The following is a 22,200-nucleotide window of genomic DNA, read 5'->3' as shown; positions in this document are numbered from 1 at the left end:
GATATTTTAAACTGATTTAGGGGCGATAATTTAAACTAGTTTTAAGTGAATTTGTTGCTGTGGACTTTCTTTATGCCTCCTCAATTTGAAGTTATTTTTTTTAAATTGACGTGAACACTAGAATATTTCAATTAAAAGTCAAATATGAACAGGTAGACAAGAGGAATAAAAGGCGAATCAAATGAGTTATAGGTTGTTTAAGCAGTTACATCAAATTTAGCTTAAATTTGGAGCTTTTGAAAAAATTACAAGTGCGGACTTTCTTTTTGCCAGCACTGTATATATATATATATATATATATATATATATATATATATATATATATATATATATATATATAAGTTATAAAATATATATGGCAATTAAGCTACACTGAATATTCCGTGTTTAATCCACTCTAGGAATCTTCAGGCTTATGCGCATAAACCTGAAGAGTCCTAGAGTGGATGAAACGCGGAATATTCAGTGTAGCTTAATCGCCATATACATTTTATAAATTACTATATATATATAAGAAGGCTGTTATGACCTGACGTATGAGAATAGAAACAGAAACATGGACGAAGGTCGTATCTAAATTATAAATCTTTGTATATACAAAAATATGTTCTTTCATTCTGAAGAAATTTCTGTCAATAAAAGGAACGAAATATTGATCTTATTTAAGTAGTCAAGATTTAAATAACATGACGAAAAAAACAAGTGAAGCATGCATGGTCCCCCGTGAATGCACAGTGAACGAGGCATAAAAAATGACTAAGTTCAGCATTTTCTATTCACCCCCCCCCATTTAGCCCCAAATCCTAGTGAAAATGAACAAACGGTGCAAAATGAACAAAACGCCTTAATATAGGTAAATTTGAGTTCTGCACCATCCAAAAAAAAAAAATAAATAAATAAAAAATTAAAAAAAAAATAAATAAAAAAATAATAATGACTAAGTCTACCATTTGCCCCTGCTACTTAGCCCCCAAAAGTCCCCAAGGCCTTAGCATATTTAAATTTGAGTTCGGCATACACAGGAAATTTTGGACAAATATGGTAAGATAATCTCCAAAATTGAATGTTTTTATTAGCCTTAAAAGAGCCCATGGGACAAGCCCAAGAGTTATCACGAAATATAGACAAACAAAATTATATAGAAATCAGTTAGTTACAACTTTTCAGAAAGTTTTATAAAAATCCAAGGCATTTTTTTAATGAGCACAAAAGTGTCAATTTTAGCCATTTTAACCCGAAAGGCAGCCCTTGGTGTGTGTGTGTGGGGGGGGGGCGGAGTTTTCCCGGAAAATCCGTCCTATTACTTTTTTTACTCATATCATGTTTACTCATATCATGTTTAATGTTTGTGCAAAATTTCAAAAATTCTGAGGCTAGTTATTGAGAAAATGCGGGCAGATGAACGGACGAACGGACGAACGGACAAGGGTGAGTTTACAAGTTCACCCTCCTTTTGTCGGGGGGACCAAAAATGATTTCATAATTAATACAGATAGCAGAGCCATTTAACAATGAATAAACTGATATATAAAGTTAAGTAACTCTGTCTGTCTGTCTGTCTGTCTATTTCTCTATATTCATTTCTCCCCCCTCTCTCTCTCTCTCTCTCTCTCTCCTTATTGAGCTAGTATCATAAAAAGTGAACTTTAGACCCCAGAAATATTTTTTTTAATATTCTAAAAATAAAATTTTGGTTTAATACATAAAGCAGAAAAAAAACAAACTGCCAGAGTGCTCAATTACAAGTTTATACTTACCTTGACACGTGATACCATCACTGCCAAGCTCATAGCCAGTATCACACGTACAAGAAAATGACCCCGGGGTGTTGACGCACTCTTGGGTGCAACCGCCATTACTGGTAGCGCATTCGTCAATGTCTGCAGAAAGAAAGAATAGATTGTTTTCGAACCAACTAGATTCAAATTATGTATTCCATACAATTGTGATATCAGGTGATCCCGTGCTCGATAACAAACACCGACCCTAACGTGGTTTCCATGCTTTTTTTCTCCTTCGTCTTCTGTTATGGCCGTGTCGTCGTCTCTTACATTGATGGCTGCCGAGAAGGGTTCGCACGTGTTCACAAATATAAAGGATAAAATAAAATAAAACAAAACACAAAGAACACAAACTCCGACATGTTCTGCAAATATCAGTTGCAATCTGTGTGTGTGTGTGTGTGTTTGTGTGTGTGCGTGTGTGTGTGCGTGTGTGTGTGTGACACTATTTGAACGCTAAAGTTTACATTTACGTCTTCTGTTCAGACCGTGTTCGTTAGTTCTTGTCAGTTCATCTTGATCTCCTAAAGCTTTCACGATCTAGTCCAAGCTGCGACCTGCCTTCAACTGTGTCCAACAAGAAACTCACCTAATTGTTGTCAACTGTCGCAAACGCAAGACTGTCCGCGACTGTCCCATACCGTTGCAAAACTCACCGCCACACCTAAAGTTGCCCATAACCTAACTCTTAATAGAATCGGGAACAATCCTATTCAGCTTCCTTCGTGTACCTTGGTGAACAACTTCATATCTAGTGTTCTGTCGATTAACTTGTTTCCTCTCAAATCAAGACATTAAAAAATGAAAATATCGAAAAAAAAAAAAAATTAAATTGTACGTATCCGTTATGGAATGAAGTTCTCCGAAAAAAAAAAAAAATTTAACTTAATTTCATCAAGTAGTTTTTGTTTTACACCGAAAACAAACAAACAAACAAACAAACAAACAAAAAACAATTTGTTATTATACCGAGCAAAAGGTTCGACTTTTAGGAAGAAAAGATAGTATTAAAGATGGGGAGGGAGTGTCGGCGCTTTAAACTGAGTTATCTCTCAGTGGTGTTTCTAAAATTCAAACAAAAATTTAAAAAATTCCAAGATGTCTGTCTTCAACGTACTGCCATAAAAACATGTTTTTCCGCTGTAAAAAAAAAAAAAAAAAAAAAAAAAAAAACTACTCGATCAAATTAAATGAAATTTTTTTCCGGGGATCTTCAGTTCAAAACGAATACGTACAATATAACTTTTTTCGATATTTTCATTTTTAATGTCTTGATTAAATGTACAAGTATATATAAAAAAAATATTTCAAATAAAAATCAGTACAAAACTATTCCTGAACTTATTAAACAGCTTTTTGATTACTTGTTTTTAACCGTTGAGTTAGCCTTATACGTAAACATTATTTGTTAAATACTAATTAGAAAAGGTTACTTAGGCCCATTTGGAATACTGGTAATAGTGTAAGCTAATGGACCGAGATACCGGGGTTCAATTCTCGGGTGAGTCATAGCAGAGACTTAAAATGATACTTAATGTATCTTTACAAAACACTGATCATTATAAGGAGAGGATCAAGTGGAAGAATTTTGAAAATGGAGTAACACCCTCCCCCCAACTCCTAAGTGTAGCAACAAGTGAAAAGGGAGCCTTCGGATCGCCCTCGACTATCACCGGGCACTTTGAGTGGAAGTGTTTGTCCTACATTTACCTTTTTAACATATACCAATGGTTTCATGTCTCTGGAGACTTTTACTGTATAATACTATTTTTTTTTTTTCAAAATGTACACGGGTCATTAAACTTACCTCCGCACGTACGCATATCCGTCTTCATCTCAAAACCTGGTTTACACTCGCAGCTGTGTGCGCCAGGAAGATTCTTACACAATTGAGAACATCCGCCATTATGCTGAGAACACTCATCGACATCTGTGGTGAATAAAAATTCAAAGAAAGAAGACCGTAATAAAAACAGAAAGAAAGAAAACAGAAAAAAAAAAACAAACAATGACTGACTGCTATTTCAAATTAGTAAGTAATCTCGCGAAACTCCAGATCGAATCGCGTACGAGTTACTTAAGGGGAAGTTACTGCAAGTCGTAATTGGTCAAACGAGCAAATTCATCGCATGTAACAACACTTGAATAAAGCGTTCTGCTTTCTCAGTTATTATTCAGTATGGTGTTAATTTGCAAGTTAGTAATTCTTTACTTTTGTTTTGCTAGTTATTAACCTGAAGAGAAAAGCCTATTTTTGAAATATCATGAAATAAGAATTTTTTTTAATATTCTTTGCTTGAATATTTGAAAAACTAATAAATAATGCAAATTTTATTTTACATGGTTTCAATTTTATATATATATATATATATATATATATATATATATATATATATATATATATATATATATATATATATATACTCGTGCCCGGCCACGCGTTACTGTGGCTCAGTTTGTTTAAATGGACCTCCCCCCAAAAAGCAGGCAAAATTTAAGTTTTTTTTATAAGAAAGAATTAGTGGGGTAAAAGCAGGGAACACTAGTGTCTGTAGGTATAACAAGTAATTTTAGTATTATTTATAATTATTAGCGCCTTTGAGAGTATTGAAGTTTAGCACTATCTAAGAAATAAAAACAAAAAAAAGCAGTCAACTAGTGTCATGCAACGTTCACGAATTCCACTCGTTTGAACCGTGTCGACTGTTTACTGTTGTGCTCGCATTTGGCATTTATAGGTGTTAAATTTCTCTTAATACTCGCGGCAATTGTTAGTGGTCCGAAGATAAAATCTTAGCAAATAGAGTCAAGGGTAACTTTGTAGCTGTATTCGAATCTCCTGACCAGTAGGAATTGTCACGTCCTGCACTGATGATAGCGGAAGCACGAAACGCTACTAATGTCTGTAGGGATAAAATAATTATTATTTATAATATATATATATATATATATATATATATATATATATATATATATATATATATATATATATATATATATATATATATATATATACCGTAATTTAGGGTAATTGCGCCTAGACCGTGTTGATTGCACGAACTAGCTAAAAGTGCTCTTTTGGCAACTACGCATATAAAGAGCTCTTTTAATTGGTGCAATTACTCCGGATTTGGCGCAATTACCCAAAAGTACGGTGTGTGTGTGTGTGTATATATATATATATATATATATATATATATATATATATATATATATATATATAAAGGGCGAATGAACTCTTTTTCTGGGTCAACGGCCAACTAGCACAGTGTATATTTGTGTGTGTGTGTGTGTGTGTGTGTGTGTGTGTGTGTGTGTGTGTGCGTGCATTGGGGTGGAGGGGGCTCCCGTAAGCCGTGGTGAAGGCAACCTTTCTAGGAGAAGCAAATCTCTGATTTAAAAAACAAAGCGGGAGACCAGTACCCGCATTAAGCTGGTCTGCAGTTTAATTTGTTGCTGGCTATCTTGCTCTTGCTTGTTGCTGGATCTCAACATTTTGAACCGAGAGAGAGACTTAGCTGTCATACAAAGCTAAGACTCTGTAACATCATCTTTTTATAGATACTCCCTCATGCATTTGGGCTCATGGATTTTAAATTTCTGAGGGAGTGGCACTCGTCTGACAAGACGTTGCAATCATCATCATATATATATATATATATATATATATATATATATATATATATATATATATATTCCAAAATATGGTGAGTCATTCAAATTCAGACATGCCAATGAACGTATTTGAAAAGAAACAGATATTTAAATACCGCTGGAAACTCAGCCTAAATTATTTCATTAATAACATATAACGAAATATCAAGTTGTTAATTAATATTTATTCGTTGCTACCATATACGCGTAATCTCTCAGGTCTGTACAAACGATTCAGTTTCGGGGTCATGGGCCACTTCTACCGCGCTTCTCTTTAATTAATTAATTACACTCTAGTGCTGGACCTAAGAAAATAAATGATAGTGCTCTGAGACACGTACATGCGTAGGAGGAAGAAGAAATGTAATACGAAAAGGAAGCGAAGAAAGAGGATGATGAGGAGGACGCGAATGAGGTGGAGGAGACAAAAAACGTAAAAATATATATTAAAAAAATTAGTCATGCTTATTCATCCAGAGTCGTGTATAATGTATATAAATAACCAACTTATGGCGTAATTGTTCGCTCTTCTTCGCAGTTAGGATTGCAAAATATTCAACGACCCTCTGCCATATTAGACTAGCTAAACGTTGCTTAACTAGATTTAGTCTGGTCACACAGGCAAAATTGCCATTTAGCGACTCTTTGAACTATACGTTGACTTTTAATAGTATCTAAATTTAATGAATTTTACTTTTTTGTCTAAACTGCTTTCAACTTCAATTTTAAAGTTAGGGCTAGTGTTAGGATGTTACGATTAAATCAAGGCGATAAACGATACAGTAGATTTCTCATTGTCAAGCTACCGGGATGAATCTCTTTGATTCCGTCTCCAGATTGTATAATAAATTCGTTGATGAGAAAGTTGCTTAATATTTTGACTTTTTCTTAGTCTCTCTCAAAACCAATGTCAACCTCCATTTCTTGAGGATTATTTTGACAAAACATAACATATTCTCTTTTTTTACGATAGACTTTAGAAAAAGTGTACGTCTTTGTTTTAGTTTGTTAAAATTAGCAACAAAAGCAACAAAAACAACTCCAATAAAACATCTGCGATATGAACTGTGCATACTTTATATCGTTGAAACTGTCGAAGAGGCAAATTCATGGTTAAAATCAAACATGTATGTAACAAGATCGTTTAACAGCTTTCTTATGCTCGTAAGTGTCACGTTTATAAGAATTATAACAATTTCAATTATATAACGATCCGGAAGTCATTCTATTAAACGAAGATACTGTCTTTATTTGTCCCCATTAATACTCTTACGACGGAAACTTCTTCTTTAACATCGTCTCTATTTGTGTTCATTTTACTTTAGTCGGAGTTTTGCAATCAAGCGGCACCATTTTCTAGGGCTAACATTTGATCTCTCTATATAATACCTAGATATTCAAATATTCCATTAAAATTCGCCTTTATCTCTCAAACCCTGAATTAGTAAAAAAGTTAAGAACATTATTCCCGATCTATCATTGGCCATTTAAATATGTTATAGTATGCCTTCTTGTGGTCCCTTGGTCTTACTTGATTCCTGGACAAGAATTCATCTAGTCTGGGGGAGTATCCAGATTCGCGTTGTTATTGGAACTCATCGTTCCTCGTAAAAACTATTGTAAGTTAGTCATATTGAGCAGATCTTATTTAGATTGCGAATACTAAGTGATTTTGAACATTTAGTCAGGGTTCACTTGTAGGGGAAAGTATCCCCATGCCAGGTTGTTCTGACAAACTCTTGTACAGAGTCTTCCTCTGGCTTTTTGTGTTCTTGTGTTGTGTCTTTCTTACTTATTTTTATGGGAAATGTGCACCAACACCAAATGTGATTTTGGATGTTCACTCCTGATTTGTCACTCCTGTTTTGTTACTCATCCGAAAATCAGCTGTCCGTTTCTCATCTCACCGCGCTCAAGATTATCTCGATCTAAAATTTTCGACATTCTGGCCAGTCTAATATAGTAGTCCGTTTTCCAGTTTGGGATGTTTTTAGGTCTGGTAACATATCGTTAAATGTGTGTGTGTGGGGGGGGGTTCTAAGGCTAACACTTCTAGGGCTAATATTTTTTTTATACAATGCCTAGATATTCACCTTTACCTCTCAAACAAAAAGTAAAAAAGTTAAGGACATTATTTATCGCTTTAAAATTGGCCATTTAAACATGTCATAGTGTATCTTCTTGTGGTATCTTGGTCTTACTGGATTCGAGGACAAGAATTCATCTAGTCTGTTGGAGTATCCAGCTTCGTATTGTTACTTGAGGTAACATCACTTGGAGACGGTACACAATTCCTCGTAAAAGCTAGTGGGGGTTAATTATATCAGGGAGATCTTATTTGGACCGTGAATACTATGTGATGTTGAATGTTTAGTTAGGATTTACTTGTAGGGAAAAATCCTCATGACAGATTGTCCTGATAAACCCCTGTACAGAGATACACTCAAGTACAATGCCCATTAGGCATTCAAGTTCTCTCCAGCAGACATTCAAGTTCTCTACTTTACTAAACTCATATGTTTGTGAATCAGACTGAAGTCTTCCTCTGGCTTTTTTGTGTTTTTACTTGTGTTGTGACTTTCTTACTTATTTTTATGGGTAAGGTGCACCAACACCAAATGTGATTCTGGATGATCACTCCTGTTTTGTTACTCATCCGAAAATCAGCTGTCAATTTCTCATCTCACCGCGCTCAAGATTATCACTTCATCTAAAATATTCGACATTGTGGCCGGTCTAATATAGTAGTCCGTTTTCCAGTTTGGAATGTTTTTAGGTCCGGTGCTAATCTTCGGTAACATATTGTTAAGTGTGTGTGTGTGTGTGTGTGTGTGTGTGTGTGTGTGTGTGTGTGTGTGTGTGTGTGTGTGTGGTAACGGTTGCTAAATGGTTAACGACCCGGACTGAAAACCTGGATTTGCCAAGTTCGATCCACAGGAATAATTTCATCAAAGCCAAAAATCAATCCGTGTGTTTAACCCCCATAAAAATGAAGGTAAATAAAATAACGGCAAGCGGAACTGACGTCCCGAACTATCGCCGTGACGAGACAATAGCCTCTTGCCGGTTACACTTCTCGGCAGATTCATTTATACACCTGGGTATTCCCAAATGGTCAGCAATCGAGGTATTATTGCTCGATTATAATAATAAATAAAGTTACGGTTAAAAAAGTCACAAAAAATAAAGTTACGGTTAAAAAAGTCACAATAAAGAATCATGACATTGCATAAAAAAATTAAAGCAAAGATGGATGGAAAAAAACCAACGTTACCGACCTGTACATGTTTTCCCGTCCGCTTCCAATACGTATCCTTTGTGACATTGGCAGTAAAAACTTCCCTTGGTATTTGCGCATAGTTGACTGCATTCGTTGTTGCCCTTACATTCGTCGAAATCTGGAGACGAAGCATGGATAAATTCGATCAGTTCGAAACACTTTGTATACACCGTTCTGTATCAATTCAATAATTAACGTTACAAAGGTTTTTTTTTTACCCGTATTTATTAAATAAATTAAACAATGCAAACCATCCATACGTAAATATATACAATTGCATTACCAGATTCAAAATATCCAAACTTTATTCAATGTAACCGCTCTGTGCATTAATAACGTGCTGCAAAGGCTTGGTGAATGCTCTACACGAGTCACGAATGATTTTTGGGGGTGGGATTTTGGCCCATTTTTTTCACTTAATTTCTTCTTCAGAACCTCCAAATTGATATGGTGGGAAGCTGAGACTTTACTCCCTCAGATAGATCAATTATCTTGATCTCATCAGTTGAAACGTTTTTTGTGCTCTCCACACCAACATTCGGTTCACAATTAAGTTCTTCGCAATATCTCCTGCAGGTTTTCCGGATTTGAATAGTTCTATAATGGCAATTCGTTTCGCTAAACCATATGGTATACTATCAAAGTAATCTCCAAAGTAAACTTTATTCATATACACACGAAAAAGATAAAAAAAAATCCATGAAAATTCACTAAATATAGATACTAGTGTTATGACGATTAATGGGAATCGGGAAAAATCGGAAGATTTCGGGTTATCGGAATCGGTATCGGAAAAATTGATTACTATTTTTTGATGCCAAATCGATTCTTTTAATTTTCTTTTTTATTTGATTTTGTTTAAACCAAAATCTTTCATTGCTGATGATAATGATAAAATAATAAATATTTATTGATTTTAAATTACCAGTAAAGCTAAAATCGATAGATCACCCTCCAAAAGTGTATTTTGACGTTTAGGAAAATATCTGCATATTTAACACGGGTTTTTAAATCGGGGGAAATAACAATCTTATAGCTAAATAATTAGAGATTTATAAAGAACGGGAATCGGAATCGGCAATTGTATCGGAATCGGGAATTTAGCACGGAATCGCTAATTGTATCGAAGTCGGGAAAAGTATTGGAATCGTCACATCACTAAATAGATACTAATAAAAAGGTGTAACGGTACATATTAAACACATTTTTGTACCGCTATGTATATATAAAGGGAACTTTTTGTAAACTCACTAGTTCTATTTAAGGAGAGTTAACATTAGCGAATTTCGTTTTCAACCCGTTTAATGTTAACTGTAATTTTTCGTAGCCATGTATTTTCTTGTTTACTAATGAGTGTCCATGGCCACGTGGTTTCATAACTTCCGCCTGGTGCATTTCTCTGACCTCTTAACCTTAAAACTGTTTTTTACTCAATATAATATTTTGCGTAACAATAATATCGTGACAAGACAGCTCTATAAACTAAATTATGGCGTTAATAATATGTAGTTTGCATGCACAAACCATTTCATTTACAACCTCAGTAGTTAATTGGTGTTAGATCACTCGAGCGTGGCGGCAGGTAGATGGCTCATCGACATCCGATCCATCTGTTAGGAAATTCGCCGTAAAGTAGTTTATGTACAGTGGGTTCAAATTGCGGCGGTACCCCATCTTGCTACAAGTAGAAATGGTCGTCGTGATATTGCTTTTTAATCCTTTTCACTCCCTAACAAGGCATACTGCCACTTGGAACGTAAGAGGCTACTATTTGGGATCATGTCTAACAGTAAATTGTGGGGTGTTGAGTAGCGAGATGCCAGTTCACACCACATTTAAATTTCTCCATGTCAATACAGTTTGGGAAGCAATCAACAGGGAGGGAATTTCAAAGTCTAGCATTCCAAGGGAAAAAATGTTAAAAAAGAAGGCTTTTCGGTATATAAGGACCTGAACAGTGAAGGGATGGGATTTTGCTGCTAGTTGAGTTAGTCGGGAGTAGGTACGTCGAGGAGGGACGAGTACTAAAAGTTCATCAGAGCACATTCACTTAAAGAACTTGTAAAACAGGCAAAGGGGTTAAATATTGCTGCGATGGGACAGAGGTTGAAGCTTGGCTGTTAGTGTGGAACCTATTAGGTTTGAAGCCTTTTGGGATCCTCTCTAAGAAGGAGAAACAAGTGGTAGACGCATCTGCTCAGATATGGCAACAATACCCCATGCATGGGCGAATGGTGGCTTTGTAGAGGTATAGGATACTCTCAGGTGTGAATAATTTTCTAGCAGGGCAAAGGGAGCTCACCTTCTTTATTGTACCCTTTACCGTGTTAAAGTACACGGTTCAATTGATGGTTTTGTTCAGAGTGCTGGGTCTGTATACCTACTCGGAGACTGTATGCTTACCTTTGCGAGCTTCTATACAATAATAATTACAGTAATAACGTTGCAAATAAATATTTTTCATAATGATTAAGTTGTATTTACCGCTGCAAGTTTTCTGGTCATCGAGCAAGTCGTGTCCTGGCCAACATGCGCAAGTGTAAGATCCTTCAGAGTTGAGGCAGCGGTGACTGCAACCTCCGTTGTCGTTAACACATTCATTTATATCTGAACAGAGAAGAATATAACCAACAGTATTAAAGGGCAGCATAGGAAATGGTTATGGATATAAGACTCAAATAAAACACTGGATAAAACACAGCTGGTGAAATTTTAATCAACTTAGAATAGTTTCATACACATAACACAGACAACAATCTATAATCATCCGTGTATTGGGTAGTTGTTATCCAAGAGAGAATCTTTGACTGGAGAGTTCTTGCCCAAGGGAGATAATCTGTAACAAGGAGAGTAACTTATAATTAGGGCTGTGACAACAACATATTCTTTTCATTATTTTGACTCTTTAATATATATCCGTTAATATCTTATATGTTTTTATATAGACTAATGTGGCTCTCGGTTGATTGACTGTGTCTTACTGTGTCGGATATATACTTGAGAGTCAAAAGAATGAAAAGAATATTCTGTTGTCACAGCTCTACTCATAATATTATATTTGATTATAAAGATATTGTGTTGCAGAATATAATTCAGTTTATCTTTTCATGTCAGCGTTTCCGCAGGCCCCGTCGTATAAATATTAGACTTTAGGTTAAGGTATAGAAATGCTTTACTGAGAAAAATTTAAATTGGTTAAACACGCAAAAAGACATTTTTCTCTTTTTATCTCTCTATATATAATTCTTTTGTGGTCAAACTTTCAGTGGTTAAGCTCAATAGATAATAATTTCTAATTCCAAAGCATTTATGAATGTACAATAAGAAAAGGCAGATTTCAATGACGATATCTTTATTTTCCAGTAAAATGATTCGTTTGTTTTTTTGGATTGAGGTATTGATTTTTGTACTTATTTGAGAAGAGGTAGATCAGAAAGATAACCCTTTTGTTCTCACTCTCTCGCTCCCGATTTTGTTTTTGCTCTCCCCCTTTATTTTTTTGCTCTCCCCCTCCCCCCGTCTTGTTTTCTTGCTCTCCCTCTCCTCCCGTTTTGTTTTCTTGCTCTCCCCCTCCTCCCGTTTTGTTTTCTTGCTCCCCCCCCCGTTTTGTTTTGTTTTGGCGTTCTCTACTAATTATCTTAGTTATTTCATTGAACAATTTTCGATATAATTCATATAAACAAAACAGTAGATGTATGGATGTATGTATGTGTTCGTGTGAGTAAATAGTTAATCGATATATATTAAAGATGAGGAATAAAAGTTGCATATAACTTTATTATATCATCAGATCAATAAGTAAGGAATAAAAGATAAAAAATATTTTTAGGCTATGGCTTTTCGAAGCTAAATGCTTCTCATCTGAAGAGGTGAAGGGCCAAAATTATACAAAAATGTAAAATTTAAATAAAAGCTAGCTTTAGAACATTTAGATTTCAAATAAAGGAAGTAAATATTTAGACATGTTAAAGAAAATGTAAAATACAAAAATAAATACAAAAGAAGAAATTATACATACGTGAATAGGAAATAAAAAAAGAAAAGAAAAGATAATATATGTAGTTAGTATAAAGAAAATTATTTATTAATTGCTCCTCTTAACGGTGTTGAGTTTTTCTATCTGAATAAATTTGCTTTATGAAAGATATATTCTTTGATAGCTTCATTCAATACATACATACATACATACATACATATATATATATATATATATATATATATATATATATATATATATATATATATATATATATATATATATATATGTGTGTGTGTGTGTGTGTGTGTGCATGTGTGTGTGTTTGGTTCGTAAAAATATTAAACGATTATCATAGATAGATACCTGAACAAAGTTTTCCACCAGTTTGAAGAAAGAATCCAGTTCGACAAGTGCAGACAACTCCTCCTGCAGTGTTGTTGCACAAATGTTGGCAACCTCCATTGTTCACTTGGCATTCGTCATAATCTGCATGCAAAATATAAAAGATCGTGTTGCATTGCGGGGTACACATTTATAAAAGAGAGATAGACAGTGAAGCTAAGAGATATATGTGAAATGGAAGTGTAATGACAGTTCTTTTAAACAGGAGAGAAGTGCATTATAGAAGAGGGAGATGCAGTCAACCTTTGGAAGGGTTTTACATACAAAGTTCATTATACAATACGATGAAAGACAAAACACATTACCTTGCGGTTGATGACAAATGAAGACAAAAGGCTTACATAATAAATATGACATTTATTCATCCAGCTGCTGCTGATTAAAATTCGATGCCTGCTAACGCGGTTCCATTGTCGTCTTTTCCTTCCCTTCGCTTCCTAAGGAGTTTCTGTCAGTCTCTCCGGTCTGCTCTACCGGACTCTCTCAGACTCTGACTGAATAATTTTTTTTCTGACTGACTCGGACTAACTTTTCATCTAATTTAAATGCATATATTAATTCTATATGTCAGTGTTACGTCAGCACGCGGGCCAGACACGTGAATTCCATGCATATGCTTCCAACACGTGTCCTGGCAATAAAATTCTCAGATTTTCTCTGTGGACATCCTTTAATTCCATTGTTCCATTATTCCCTCATTACAATTGATAATTCCTGCATTCCTGGAATCGTATCTAACAAAAATGTATTAATTTTAACTTCTAACAACTGCGTTCGATTCCAGCATTCTCCTTCAATAATATTTGATCCTTATTATTTCATATTTTTTAAAACTTTGACCCCAATTTAGACCCCTTAACATTTATTGTTTAGGGCTCAAATCAAATTAAAAAGTTTGATCCATGCCCGAGTAACCTACATCTAAAATTTCAAGTGTTTTGACTCAAAATTGGCGGAGGAGTTTGGTAGAGTTTTCAAATGTCAAATCGTTGAACTTTAACCCTGTGACAGCCAAATTTCCGGCCGAAAACCGATTAAATTTTTTTCCACAAATCTCAGTACTCCTTATATCAACTTTCGAGTCTGTAGACTGAAAATTGACAGAGTAATTTGGTAGAGAAATTTACACACAAGACAATTTCATTTTTATAGATATATAGATAATAATAATAATAATAATAATAATAATAATAATAATAATAATAATAATAATAATAATAATGATGCAAGATATATAGAAATAAAAACATTAAAAATGAGCTGAAAAATTGTATTTGTAGAACGCAGGCACTCTGTCCGCTACCAAATGCCTGACCAAAGTCCAGCGGAGGTCTGGTCAGCGCTCTCTCCTCGGTCTTTCCCTCTTCCTTGACCTTTCTTGGCTATTTGGTTTCTTTTTTATGGGGGGGGGGACGGTGATAGGGCAATGGGGGGATGGGGATGTAGAACTTGTATATATGCAGCTTTATTATTATTTTATTAGTTGTTGACATTATTTGTGTGCATGTGCATTGGTATCCTAAGGTATTTTGTGCCTGTATACGCTTGCTATTTTACTCCTGCAGCTTAATAAATTTTGGGGTTCTTTAAATTTTATAATAGGTAATTTCTCATTCAAACATAGTGACTTCAGAACATAGTGAATTTCTCATTCAAACATAGTGACTTCAGCACATAGTGACACCAGAACGCAAGATTTTTTTTTTACTGGCATAAATCCACTTGTTTTATATTGGCAAAAGTGTGTTTATTCTGATGGTGCTTATTTCGATCAAGGAATTTTTGTTTAAACCGAGAATAGGTTCATCTGATTTAAGATTTTAAAAGTTAAAATCCGCAAGAACTTTCTTGTCAACCTGGTACTTAGTTAGTGTTGACAAACGGAAGGGTGTCTGCGCATGAACTTTTTGTGGCATGAGTTGCGCAATCTCCAACCACACCTATCCTTAGCCGGTACTATTTTAATTCCAATTAAAAATATAAGTTCAGGACGTCTGGAAACAATACCGAGATAAGCGGAGAGCACATACAGCGCCTAGTATTCCTATCTGGTACTGGCCAAGGTCATCGTTGCTTAACTTCGGTGATCTGGCGAGAACCAATGTGTCAACGTGATTGTGCCGTATATATATATATATATATATATATATATATATATATATATATATATATATATATACGTGTATATATCTATGCGTAATAAAATATGAATATATATAATATGATACATATGAATAAAGTACATTTTGACTGCATTATTTTTCACATTCAAGCACTTTATTGTTCTTTTCCTAGATTTTATCGAGAATCTCCGAAAATCAATCACCCAGCTCGAACAATAATTAAAATCATTGGATTCTTTACAAAATTTGATCATAGAAAAGTCGTATTTAATCTTGTTCCAGGACTTTGAAATCCGGCCATGCGTTAGATCAAATCTTTCGCTCTAGTAGATTATCTCAACGTCGGCTCAACACATAAACACTGTCTGGTTGTGTTGATGACACTTAGAAGTTGTAGACATTGGAGAGATATTGCTCACTTTCTTTGTCTCTTTCTTTTTGTCGAATGGCGACTCAACACATAAACAACCAGAATCTTATGTTGATGACACGTTGTAGTAATGTTAATCTTTAGCTTTCTCTTTGTTTTTGTCGCGACAGTCGGCTTTTTTTTTAACAGCGATTATAAAAGTTACTAAAAAATATCACACGATAATCTAGGGTTCCTATTTACAATGCCTCCCCACAGGACAGAGTTAGACACCAGGGTCGTTTTTTAATGTGGAGAAAAGGCACAAAAAATAAACATTGTCTCAGTCGGGAATGATTTCTCCTCCACTGACAGAGAACAAGAAATTGAAGCGCAGCATCTGAAGAACAGATGGTATTTATTTGCTCCCCCACTGAGCAAATTAGGCACAAGGCCGTTTTTAATGTGAGGTAAAAACCAGCTCCCCTAAAAGGGGTCACTCTGGTTACCAAAAATAATAATTGTCCCAGTATAGAGGGTTTCCCCTCCATTGACTGGTACAAATTATCTTAAGTGCAGCATCTGCCGGAACAGATACTACACTTTGATCTTGTCCCGATTGTGTTTTCTATTTATTCATTTATTCATTTATTTATTTATATTCATTTTACAATATAAAAAATTGGGCTACAATGTTTAAATAAATCAAAACCAGCTGTTGTATTAGCTTTTTTTTTTTAACTTACCGATGCAGGTTCTTCCATCTGGATGCAAGATAAATCCGTTGCGACACTCGCACAGGTACGTACCGACGGTGTTCCTGCATAGCTGACTGCAGCCACCTTTATTCGTCTCGCACTCGTTGATATCTGAAATAATATATATATATATATATATATATATATATATATATATATATATATATATATATATATAACTACTTCATTTACTCACATAAAATTAATATACGAAAGTATAGATTTATGCGTAAACTTTAAGTATTTACTTCAAAAGTGCTCAATACGTAGGTAGAGCTGGTTAGTAATTTATAAAATATATATGGCGATTAAGCTACACTGAATATTCGGCGTTTCATCCACTATAGGATTCGTCAAGCTTATGCGGGAATTCTGTGGTTGTTTCTCATTTTTATATATGTTGGGGATGTTAGTTAGCCAATCAGCTTTCTAGTATCCACCGCGCCCCTTCCTATCAGCCAATGGGCATGCATTTTATCGAACAAAGGATCTGTTTAGAACTAGGTTAGTGGTTTAAGGCAGACGATTTTCCTCCTTTCTTTTTTTATATATGTATAAATATACATATGTGTACACACATACATACATATATATATGTATGCATATATATATGCATACATATATATATACATATATGCATATATACATATGTATGTATGCATATATATATATATATACATGTCTATATATATATATATATATATATATATATATATATATATATATACATATATACCTAAGGAATTCTTCAACATTGTACAAAACACGTTCAAATACCCACACAGATATAGTTCTATTTTCAATAAAAATACAATCCGGATTTCTTATTCAACAATGCCTAATTTAGCACAAAGAATCTTAACATCTAATAACAAAAAAATTAAATCAGCCCAAAAAACCCCTTTCCCAATTAAACCTAAAACTAACTGTAATTGTAATAACAAATATGTTTGCCCACTCAATAATGATTGTATCCATAAAGATGTTATATATTCTTGCACTATTACTGAGCTCCCACGCAATCCTCCCATAACAGACACTAATATTTCATCTTCAAGTTATTCTTCTTCCCATCCTCCATCTGGTATAGTTACTAATCCAATACACCATTCGAGCAGCCCTTCCATTTACAATCATACAACTAGTAATAATGATGATAATAATAATAATAATAATAATAATAATAATAATAATAATAATAATAATAATAATCATAATATTAATGAGAATAACAATATTTCTCCTAACAGCCATCCTAATACTAACAACACTCATTATCCCCTGCAAAATAGTCTTCATAAAGACATTGTCCCACCATTTGTTGAACACTATGAACAAAATTCAAACTATTTAACTAATACAAATCAGCAAATTAATATTAATACCAGACCTCGAGCTTTAATAAAGTACATACATATATCGGCGCTACTTCAACATTAATTAAGAAAAGAATATCAAACCACATTTCTTCTTTTAACAACTATAATTCTAATAATAACCAAGGAACTTCTCTAACCACTTTAATTAAAAAACTTAACTCTAACAATACTCCCTTCTCAATCAAATGGACTCTTATAAAAAAATTAAGTCTTATACTCCAGGCTCTAAGTCATGTCGCCTCTGTACAACCGAAGCTATAACTATAATTACTTCCCCTCAAAGTAACAATATAATAAATTCTAAAAATGAACTGATCTCTTTCTGAAAACATAAGTCCAAATTTAATTATGGCAATTTTGAAATTACATAGTTATTACTTTTACCTTTCATATAGATATAAAATATTTTTTTTTTAACATTTTCGTTTTTCGACATACTTCTTAATACTTTATAATTTAATAATCCTTTATTTTAATTCTGTATCTCTTCTTTGCATGGCCGATTTTTTATCTGCATTTTCTGTTTTATTCTTTAAACTTTCCTATCTATCTAATATATCAATCTACCCACACTTTCATATCTTGTATGTATATTTACTTAAATTTTACTATATTAATTTACTTACCTTTTTTTCATAAAATTGCAGATACCGGCCATCTTCTCCCCTTAAATAATTTTTATTTTTTATCTTTATTTTTTTCTTATTTTATTTTATGTTATATTATATATTATATTTTATTTTTATTATATTTTATTTATTTATTCTTTATTTTCTATTTATTTATTATATATTTATTTATTTATTTTTATTTTCCTTTTAGTGTCATTTAATAACCCTTGATGACATTTTTTTAAGTGATAACCTGTACATTTCAGTTGACCTATATTATTTTGCCCTATATATATTTTCGCGCCTTTAACATTTCCTGTCTGGGTCGTTTTGACTTTTGTTTCCCTTTATTTTATATTTAACTTTATCATTTTTTTCTCCTTTTTCTTCCTAGATCTTTTTTATTTATAGTTATGTCTCGGAAGTAGAGTTAAAAGCACATCTTATTTTTCTTTTATTAACATTATTTTTTTCTTTGTACACATGTTTGTGAATTATTCCATGGATTTCTGCCTTTGGATTATTATGGACCATCTTCTTCCAATTACGGGATGTCTTTGGATTTTACTTGTACAAATGGAAATTCTTTTAACTTTCTTGAAGATTTACATTTAGATTTTACCGTCACTGGATTTTTTTATCTTCCACCATATTATCCATTCATGTGTCATCACCTTTTTCTTTACCATATTCCCTCTGCTTAACTTATTTTGTTTTCAAGTAAGATCTTTGACTTACTTGTTGTTTCACCAAATACTTCTGCATGCAAAATCCGATCCTGCATTTTGCTCATTCCTACCCTCTGAAGAGAAGGAGAGTATTTCTTCGAAACTCCGCGGATTAAGGACTATCCATTTATCTAGTGTTTCCTTTTCAGATTACATATGTTTTTAACTCATTTCCAAGTGTTTTTTAACATATTTTATTAACTGTTTGCTCATATATATATATATATATATATATATATATATATATATATATATATATATATATATATATATATATGAATACATATATATATACATATAAATGTATACATATATATTTATACATATATATACATATATATTTATACATATATATATACATATATATGTATACATATATATATACATATAAATGTATACATATATATTTATACATATATATATATACATATATATGTATGCATATATATGTATATATATGCATATATATATGTATACATACATATACATATATATGTATACCTATATATATATACATATATATGTATGCATGTATACGAGGGGCGTGCAATAAGTAATGCCCCTGACCCACTTCCAGTTGTCTGATCTAGCTGAACTTTTGCATGTGCAATGATTTATATCTCTACGGGTTACGTGGCAAATTACAGCTCTGAACTAATTGTTGTTTCTGTTTTACAGGTGTTTGAACTGAGTCAGATGTGAAATGGAGCCTATTGAATGTCGAGCAGTGATCCGGTTTTTGTATTTGAAAGGACGTACACCACAGGAGACTTTTGATGAAATGAAAGAAACTTATGGTGATAATGCCCCATCATATGACCTTGTAAAACGCTGGCATCGTGAATTCAAACATGGCCGGAAGTCTGGGGAAACAGCTCCCAAACCTGGCCATTAATGAGGCATCTGGTCGTCAAGTTGAGACTCCCAATTTTGGAAGATCGGCGCATTACTATTCGCCAAATAGCCCAAGATGTCAAGATTAGTACAGGGTCTGTGGAAACTATCATTCATGACCATTTGCATATGCATAAGGTGTTTGCCAGATGGATTCCCAGGTTGCTCACACCATTCCAGAAGCGAGAACGCGTCGAGTGCTCGATGATGAATTTGGAGATGTGCCAAGAAGATGAGTCAAAGTTTTTCAAAAGACTGATTACACAGGATGAAACCTGGGTCCATCGATATGATTCAGAGACCAATGCAGTGGAAGCACTTGGACTCACCACCTCCAAAGAAGGCAAGGGTGCAGCCCTCCGCTGGCAAGGTCATGTTCACAGTCTTCTGGGACCAGGACGGAGTAGTGATGACAGATTTCCTGGCAAAGCGTACCACAATTACAGGAACCTATTATGCTTCACTTTTGAGGAAATTAAGGGAAGCTATCAAAATCAAGAGGCGGGGCAAGATCAGCAAAGGTACCCTCCTCCTGCAGGACAACGCTCCGGTCCACAACTCGCATATCGCCAGATCAGAAGCATATGCGTGTGGTTATGAAAATACCCTCATCCTCCCTACTCTCCTCACCTTGCACACTCTGATTTTCACCTCTCCCAGCCATGAATTTGTTTTTGAAAGGAAAGCGTTTCCCAGATGATGCAGCCTTGATTTCTGAAGTCACGTCGTGTAGAAACAAAAACGATCTCCAGAGCTGCATCAAACGATGGGAGAAATGCATAACTCTGGGTGGTTCCTATGTAGAGAAAGAATAATAACTGTGCCAAGTTTCGTTGCTCTACTGCTGTGGGAAGTGGGTCAGGCACAATATTTATTGCACGCCCCTCGTATATACATATATATGTATACATATATATGCATATATATGTATATATATACATATATTTGTATACACACATATATATATATATTTGTATACATATATATACATATATTTGTATACATATATACATATATTTGTATACATATATGTATAGACATATATATTTATACATATATATACATATATATGTGTACATATATATGTATGCATATATATACATATATATGTATGCATTTATATACATATATATGCATATATATACATACATATGCATATATATACATACATATACATACAAAAATATGCACATATATATACACACAAAAATATACATATACAAAATATACACATGCATACATACATATACAAAAATATACATATACATCCATATGTTTACACACATATATACATTATATATATATATATATATATATATATATATATATATATATATATCCACCTTTTATCAAAAGAACAAAACTGACTCCTGCGAAAACATCAAGTGAGTTAAAGTAATAAATGAATGGCACAGAAAATACAGTATTATTATGAACCAATTCTTTAGATATCGACTTAGCTGAACTCATGTTGTGCAGATGACAAATAGCAGTAGTATGCGTCGTAGTGGTGTTGCCCTCATTGTTTTTCTTCTTTTCTTTGTTGAAAAATTTTTCTTTCTTTTTAATAATTCGCCGTTTTAGAATTATTTCAGGACTTTTAGTTGTCTTTCTATAATATACATAATTCCCCGTATGTCCTTTCCAACTACGACCTATAGAAGGGGAGGGCAGCTGCATTAAACACGACTGCTTTTCCTCTCAGTTGTAGATACAAGTAAAGATTTTATCAGCTTATCCGCTACGTGTCGCTAAAGACTTCCTTCTTATAACAAAACATCCTGCACATGTTGTTTTAATTGTAATTTTAACGGTTATATAATTGAACTTTTAAATTTAAATCCAATAGCCAGACTTTCTCAAATGCTGAATATTACATTTATTGAGGAAACATTTTTAATATTAAAAAAAAAAAAGAATAAAAAAAGAACTTATTCAAAATTATTCAGATATCGGCTCATCACATAAACATCTGGAATATGTTGTATAGATTACACGTAACAGTAGTAGGCGCAGGCGTCTTTCTTTATCTCCTTTTTATTGTTACGACTGTTTTCCTTTTGATCACAATTGTTGTAGAAATGATTAATAGTGACAACACATGATCATTTTGGGCTTCACATTTCTTGCAGTATTTTCTTTTTTTTCTTCTTTTTATTTCTTTCTATGCACATAGTATACATACAGAATTCCTGTGGAACTTTCCCTCAATCCATCTCCCATAAGGAGAGGAATCAGCTATCTCAAACATAGTCACTCGTT

At 33.6% G+C, this 22,200-nt stretch overlaps 1 protein-coding gene across 1 annotated transcript in view; it reads right to left on the bottom strand.

The window, feature by feature from the left end:
* LOC145252587 (uncharacterized) overlaps positions 1-22,200 on the bottom strand; it is a 198,985-nt gene that overhangs the window by 20,154 nt on the left and 156,631 nt on the right. The window contains exons 26-31 of the mRNA XM_080112251.1: positions 16,315-16,437; positions 13,058-13,180; positions 11,200-11,322; positions 8,714-8,833; positions 3,589-3,711; positions 1,758-1,880 (exon numbers count right to left, since the gene is read on the bottom strand). Of these exons, the coding sequence (XP_079968377.1) occupies positions 1,758-1,880; positions 3,589-3,711; positions 8,714-8,833; positions 11,200-11,322; positions 13,058-13,180; positions 16,315-16,437 (735 nt within the window). The remainder of the gene's footprint in view (positions 1-1,757; positions 1,881-3,588; positions 3,712-8,713; positions 8,834-11,199; positions 11,323-13,057; positions 13,181-16,314; positions 16,438-22,200) is intronic.

Source organism: Euprymna scolopes, chromosome 29 (assembly GCF_053919585.1).
Source record: "Euprymna scolopes isolate OS-2025 chromosome 29, ASM5391958v1, whole genome shotgun sequence".
In the NCBI taxonomy this organism is placed as follows: Eukaryota; Metazoa; Mollusca; class Cephalopoda; order Sepiida; family Sepiolidae; genus Euprymna; species Euprymna scolopes.
Note: the sequence above shows the minus strand (reverse complement) of the source record. Positions and strands in the feature narration are given on the sequence as shown.